The sequence below is a fragment of the Phyllobates terribilis genome, unplaced genomic scaffold, assembly GCF_046119375.1.
Source record: "Phyllobates terribilis strain yellow unplaced genomic scaffold, ASM4611937v1 Scaffold_41__1_contigs__length_11206878, whole genome shotgun sequence".
Lineage (NCBI taxonomy): Eukaryota > Metazoa > Chordata > Amphibia > Anura > Dendrobatidae > Phyllobates > Phyllobates terribilis.
Window position 1 is genome coordinate 10,974,415 of NW_027362801.1, and position 7,098 is coordinate 10,981,512.

General features: G+C 42.2%; 1 protein-coding gene across 1 annotated transcript; it reads right to left on the reverse strand.

Moving 5' to 3' along the window:
* Positions 1 to 1,197: 1,197 nt before the first annotated feature.
* LOC141191433 (leucine-rich repeat-containing protein 10B-like) lies at positions 1,198 to 2,217 on the reverse strand. Its single transcript, XM_073661325.1, has one exon. It carries the CDS (start codon positions 2,215 to 2,217, stop codon positions 1,198 to 1,200), a length of 1,020 nt encoding a protein of 339 aa, XP_073517426.1.
* Between the last annotated feature and the right edge of the window lie 4,881 nt (positions 2,218 to 7,098).

Below are 7,098 nucleotides of genomic sequence, written 5' to 3' on the forward strand. Positions count from 1 at the left end.
TCAAATGTATTTCCATATTGTTGATTAATATAGTCTAAGTAATGCACATATCTCATGAATGGGAAGTGTGGTGTCTGCAAAAGACTGATGAGATTTTCCCAGCTTTTTGCAAGTTAATATGATTCAATGCAGAATAGAAATACACAATTCAGATATACATTTACAGTTTACACTTTGTGCATCAATTCCTCTGTTTCCCAACTCTCTGCATGCTGTCAGTGAATGAAAGCATTCTTTTTAAGGTAAAGAACAGGGGCATATTATGACAGAGGCTGTACCCCAGGTGCTGGGTGCTCGAGGCTCCAACAAGCTGCTCTCGCTTCACCATGATAACAAGGGTACGGCAGCATACCAAATTTTTCCACTAGGTGAAGGAAAGCCTAGATAACTCTAATTTAAAGGGGCTTTCCAGCATTTGGCTACAAGTCTGCAGTCACTTTATGTGACTGCAGACTTGTGAATCTACACATTGCGTGCACTGTGCTCTGTGAGGATTTCCCGGTGTCGGCGGTGCAAGCAGCGGGCATGTGACTGCAAGTATGTAATTTGCATACATGCGGTCATGTCCCGACTAGATGGGCGCCGAGAGCGGGGGGTCATGTGAACGCAAGTTTTGATTTGCATACTTCCAGTCACATTCCGACTAGACGGTGTCTGGCGCCTCACTCAGTACACTTGCATTAAGCAAGGCAGCGCCCATCTAGTCGGAACATGACCGCATGTATGCAAAACACATACCTGCAGTCACATGCTGCCGCTCACGTCACCGACACCGGGAAATCCTCACAGTGTGCAATGCGCACGATGTGACAATTTACCAGTCTGTGGTCACATAGAATGACTGCAGACTTGTACCCTAAGGCTGGACATCCCCTTTAAAGGCTATAAACCTTCCTTCATCATACTGATTTGATTATGCTGCCTACACAAGGAATAATGAACCATGAATCTTTGTAAGCAGGATATGTTCAGTACAGAATAATACTTCCATTCATTGACTGAAAGCCCAGTTATTTACAGAGTAATTATAAACTTACATAAATGTTCATTTTACAATGATTATGTTTTAACCCCTTCTCTTTTAAGACCATACATTTGTCAAGGTCATTTCTATCACACCTCTATGATTATAAAGTCTTCTAAAAGCTGGTGTAAATATCTTCTTTACTTTTTTGACATTTATGCTTGTGCTTCTGGTCAATAAATTCCTTCATTAGGGTAATATCCCTCCTCCAGGTAATACCCTTCCTCATCTGGATAATAGTCCTCTTCGTGATCACCAGAGTAGTAGTCAGTAGGATGGTTGCCCTGCTCTTCAGCCTCCTCTTCGAATAGTTCTTCTTGTTCCCCTTCCCATTCACCCTCTCCTTCCGCCTCTTCTTCAGCCTTTTGTGCCTCCTTCTCTTGCTGCTCTCTTTCTCTCTCCTCCATCTCTTCCTCCTCTATCTGTTTTCTGCGCTCCTCCCGTTCTTCCATAAACTCCTGGGCACCCTCACCAACCAATGTGACCGTCTCTCCTACCTTGGGTGGTGCATTTACAGGATTGTGGTCATAAGAAAGAAGCCGAAGTCCCTTCATTCCACTCATGTTTGGAAACACTGAAATCTTGTTTTTATCCAGATCCAGAATCTCTAGTCCGTGTAAGCGTAAAAGAACCTTTGGTACACGCTCCAGTCTATTTCCATAGAGCCAGAAACCTCTGAGACCTGGCATACAAGTGGCAATATCTCCAGGAAGACCCCTTAACCGATTGTCACCCATTTGTAAACATCGCAGTGCCGGCATGTTCAGTAATACACGTGGAAAGTGGTATAAAAAATTCCGCTCTATCCACAGAGTACGCAAAGTCTGGAGACGTGCAAAGGCAGGGGGGAGACCCTGAAGACGATTTGCCCCTATGTAGAGGCGACCCAGATGTGGTAGAGAACACACAGCTTCTGGCAACTCGGGTAATCTGTTGGCATCAAGAGCCAAAGTGCGTAAGTTGTGGAGTTGATATAGGTCATCGGGTATCTCACTTACCATCGTGCCACTCAGGTACAACTTATAGAGCTGATCAGCGAGTGTGCATATTGAGACAGGAAGTCGTGCCATCTTGCGTCCACTGAACTCCAAGGTCCCATCTCCTGAACTCAATTGTTCTTCGGTGTCTTCTGGTAAAGGTTCATCTGCACCTCCTTCTCCTGCCACCGTGGGAACTGATCCACATCCGCCCATCTAAGTGGCACCAAGAACTACAGTAAACTTGTTAGACTGAGATCCAAATACAGTTGATGTGCACCAAGAATAGTTACAAGGGGCAAAACGTACCTTAATCATGCCCCCTTTATGAACATATTGATGAAGCAGCTCACAAATGAACAGAGACTTTCCTGGTCATTCGCAATTCCCCTGTATGTTCTGAGGAAACCTTATCTGTCAGTGTTAAATATTTATGGATAACACCCAGGTTTCTCTTATTACAATGCAATGGAATCAGCTGATCACGTGTATTTCAGGTACCTGACTTTTCACAGCACTTCTACAAATTTCTCACATAGGAACACATGAGATAGGGTAAACCAGGATATTAATGATGTACCATGAACTATGTTACAACAAGAGTGTACTGAAGACCCTGAACTTAATGCAGAATTTGCAGCAGAACTCCCAATCTATTGTATGTCATTTTTTTTATTATTATTATTATTATTATTATAATTACCTTTTATATAGCAAAATGACCTTAGTGCACTAGGACCGAGGTGCGACGGCTACCATTGACACACATGCCCCAGTCCGTTAGATTTTCTCGTGCTCCACCTCGGGCTTTGCAAGTAGCCCTGAATGCTCCCATGTGTTGCATTTCCTAAGACTATATAAGGCCTCCAAAGAATCACACCTGTCTCTTGGTATTGTATTAAGTAATAACTCTTTTTGGGTTTGTCTGTGCACAGTGCCTGTCCACAGGCTTCAGGCTGTCTCCTGGAGAGTGGTTTCCAGTCCCTGAGTTACTTGTCTGCAGCTTCCAGTAACCCTGCTGCCTGTCAATGGTCTTCAGGACTTCACTTGTCTGTGGCTTCCAGTAAACTTGCTACCAGTGGCCTTCATGACTTCACCAGTTTGTCTGCAGCTTCCAGTAAGCTTGCTGCCTGTCAGTGTTCTTTATGACTTCACCTGTTTGTCTGCGGCCTCTCATAACTCTGCTACTTATCAGTGGTCTTCAGGACCCTTTTAAGACTTTCTGCTTGCATCCAAGTGTCAGCCTGCGGCTTCCAGGATGTCTCCTCTCCACTTGCGGCTTCCAGGACCCCTTTAAGACTTTCAGTTTGCCTCTACGTGTCTGCTTGTGGCTTCCAGGACTTCTCCTGACAGTTTGCAGTTTCCAGCACCCCTTTAAGACTTTGAGTTTGCCTCACGTGTCCACCTGTGGCTTCTAGGAAGTCTCCTATTCGCTTGTGGCTCCCAGGACTCCTTTAAAATTTTCAGTTTGTCTCTACATGTCCACCTGCGATTTTTAGGACATCTTCTTTCCGCTTTCGGCTTCCAGGACCCCTTTAAGACTTTTAGTTTTCCTCCAGTACTCTGTTTCTTGCGTGTAACACCCACCTGCTTCAACGACGCCAATGGCCTGTGTGCCCACCCAGACCTTGGGCTTAGAGGATTCACCTCACCTAGTGTGCCTGCTTTCTGCAATACTTCCATTGCACTGGATATAGCAATGTCATTGTATTTTATTATAGTGCTCATTACCTTCTTTAGGATTTACATTATATGATATCAGCCCTCACGCATAACGTATAAATACGCTATTGATACATGTACATTGCTCCCTAGATAGATAGGGCATACAGGTCAATATACTGTAAAATGTGAATATTTAAAGGAAAACTTCAGTTGTGCACATCATATTCAGATCAAACAACAACAGTTTTAAAGCCTTATAAAATACTAAATATATTGACAAATTGTGGTAGATTTCTCACTCAGCTGCACATGGAGGTAGACACAGGTACGCTGTCTCTTTAAAAACTTCTGATTGGTTTATTAAAAAATTCAGCATAAACTAACACTGAGTCCATAAAAGAAAACACAGCCCACCGGGCAAACAGGAACAACAAAGCAAAATGGCAACACAAAAGATCAGCCTTTGTGGTAGCAGGAATCCGCCTGCTCAGAGTTCAGACACTTCATGTGGTTCAGACTAGCACCACACAAACAGATCTGGAGTTCCTCACTCCAGACCTATTGAACACTGAATGCCTCAGCTGGCCAAGTATTTAAACTCCCCCAGACCACACCCTGAGGCGGAGAGATATGGTGAATAGCCTCCCACCTTTCGCAATGGCCATTCACAAAAAACACACCCTTTTACTATTCACTTAACCCCTCTCAACAAATAACATGCTGGAGGAAATTTAATGGTTTTAGCTCACTGACGCCAACAGCCTCAGGGAAACATATCTCCCCTCCAGCACTTTACCACTGACTTCGTCACAAAATGTTTTGCTTTACATGTCTTGTGTTGTTTTTTTTTATTACCGATCTTTGTTTTTTTCCCCTTTATTTAGACAGCACACTAAATTCTGATTACTAGAGAGCAGTGAATTGTGGGAGTACAGATGTAAGATGTCACATCTAGAAAATCTTATGCAGGTAATGTTTTTCATACCCTGGTTACATTGATGATTTTGATCGAGGGATACATGATCTCTTAGTCTATTGTCCTGGACTAGCTACCTTCACTCCTCTGTCTATCTCAGTCACAGTAGTTGGTTTTAATTACATCACAGGACCACAAACTACCAAAAAGTTACATCATTGTATGAAAGGTCCTGAGAGAGCTGTAGTGATGCTTTTTATAGTGTAGGCAGAAATGCATATCACAGGTATTAGAGTTACTTTAAAAACGAAGATTTGATGCAGGATTTTCACAAAAATATAACACATATATCAAGTGATAAATATTTTGGTGTTCAGGTCATAGTCAATGGAAATCCACTTCCAGATATTGGGTTTTTTCCCCGTAAAAAAATAAAACAGATTGTTCCTTGTATGGGAAAATAAAAAAAAGTTTCTCCACTTTCTCCTAACAGTCTTTGAAAACTGGACCACACTGAGAAGGCATCCAAGTATGGTCCAATTTTTCCACCGACTTATAGACTTGTAGTGCTGATTTTGATCCAACACTTGGACATGTCTCCCTGATTTTGGGTGGACCGCATGGTCTGTGAAAAATCATGGATATAAGAACGGTCAAATTCACTATTATGGGTACAAGTGCTATCTGTGAAAAACATGGATATTACTCATGCGCAACAAAAATGTACATCTGGATGAGCCCTAAGAACCTATTCACAAGTCAAATTTTCACGTACAAGTGCTATCTGTTTTTTTTACAGATAGCACTCGTACCTATGATAGTCTATGGAGCCATTCACATGTCAGATTTTTTTTTCTGACTGAGTGGTCTGTGCAAAATCGTGGATCCAGGTGTTGGATCAAGATCGATAATACAAGTCTATGGGGTCAGTGAAAAAATCTGAAAGTATTCGGGTGCCATCAGTGTGCTGTCTGCTTTTCATTGACTGATAGCAGTAGGTGGAGAAACTTTTTTTTTCTTCTCATCAGTGAGAAAAATGGATGAAACTCTGAGCAAACTGTGATAAAAGTCTCATGACATTCTGGTGGTGTCATCTGAAGGAGTCCTAAGAGTTTTGGCCCTACTGATTCTCTTTGAGCATAGCTTGTCAGGGATTAGCCCTTTATGAGCTAATTCTCAGTACCCGTATACTGCGTATACTTATCACTTAGCTCATTAGTGCCACTGTGTTCATAAGTGATTGGAGTTTTTTTTTATAGCTATGAAACCAATTAATTGCAAATATTCTTTGGCCAAAAAGTCTAAAAAGCTATCAAAATCTAAACTTATTCATTTTATTGCCAAATACTTGAAAATGATTGTATAATTCATTGTGTGGGTAGATTGGACAATTACATGGTAATTAATTATCCATGCAAGATGCTCTAGATATCAAGTCTATTAGGCTAAATAGAGATTTTCTTCCAAGAAAATATTGTTAGCGAGAAGTTGTTTGGGTTTGGATTCATGAAACCTCTGTATGTGTAGGTTCCTTGAAGAACAATTCCACCCACAACTGAGAATTTTGTTATCTGTGAAACCTCAGTCATTCTCACTTTGATACAAACGAATTTCATGTGATGCTCAAATTGTAGAGGTCAATGGGATTTGTAGTGTTGTCTGCCCCTGACGCTTATTATTTTCAGTTTACAGCATGGCGATCACATCAGCCCTGATCACAGCATATATCACTATACTGCTTAATGATGAGAGCGTTATTTTTTGCATTTGTTATGAAACATTTGTCTGCTCTTATTGGCTTCGACATGCAGACTTGGTGCAAACCGCTTCTGTTATTTCTGGTTTTCACCTTTTCACCCATATACAGGAACTTGGTATGCAATGCAGAGGTCCCTGGGTTGCGTCTGTAAGAAGATTGATATACTGCCCACGTTCCCCCTTGAAGAAACAAGTATATTGTTATAATGTGTAATGTGAATTCTGATATGCGTTAGCAATGTATGTTGTTTGACAGTAGGAGACCAAGAGTTAATGTTTGGGACTAGCCCAGAGTGGGAGGGGCTAAGCTGAAGGGACAAGAGACAGTTCCCGTTAAAACGTTTGAAATGGAACAGTGTGCGTAGAGAAAAGACCTAAGGTCTAGTGTGAGCAGTGGCGCATGATGTGGGTGTCCCTAATGAGAGAGGAGACCGAGACAGAGGATAGCGAGATCCTGAGCAGAGAAGAAGAGAAATGACTGAAGGAACAGAGTGATCAATCAGAGACAGGTCTTTGGTCAGGACACCTAGCACTGTGGCTCAGAGCTTATAACTCAGAGAAGTAATGGACCTAAATGGGACAGAGTACGTAGGATGAAGAGAGTGTCCCAGGTGGGAGTTCCAGAGCATAAGAGACAAAAGAGATAAATAACAGCCATAGTGGCAAAGTAGATCCCCTAAAGGGAAAAGGACGCAGAACTGCAGGTTGCGCATAGGACTCTTACAAACTAGACTGTAGTACTGAGCTGAGCTGTGGTG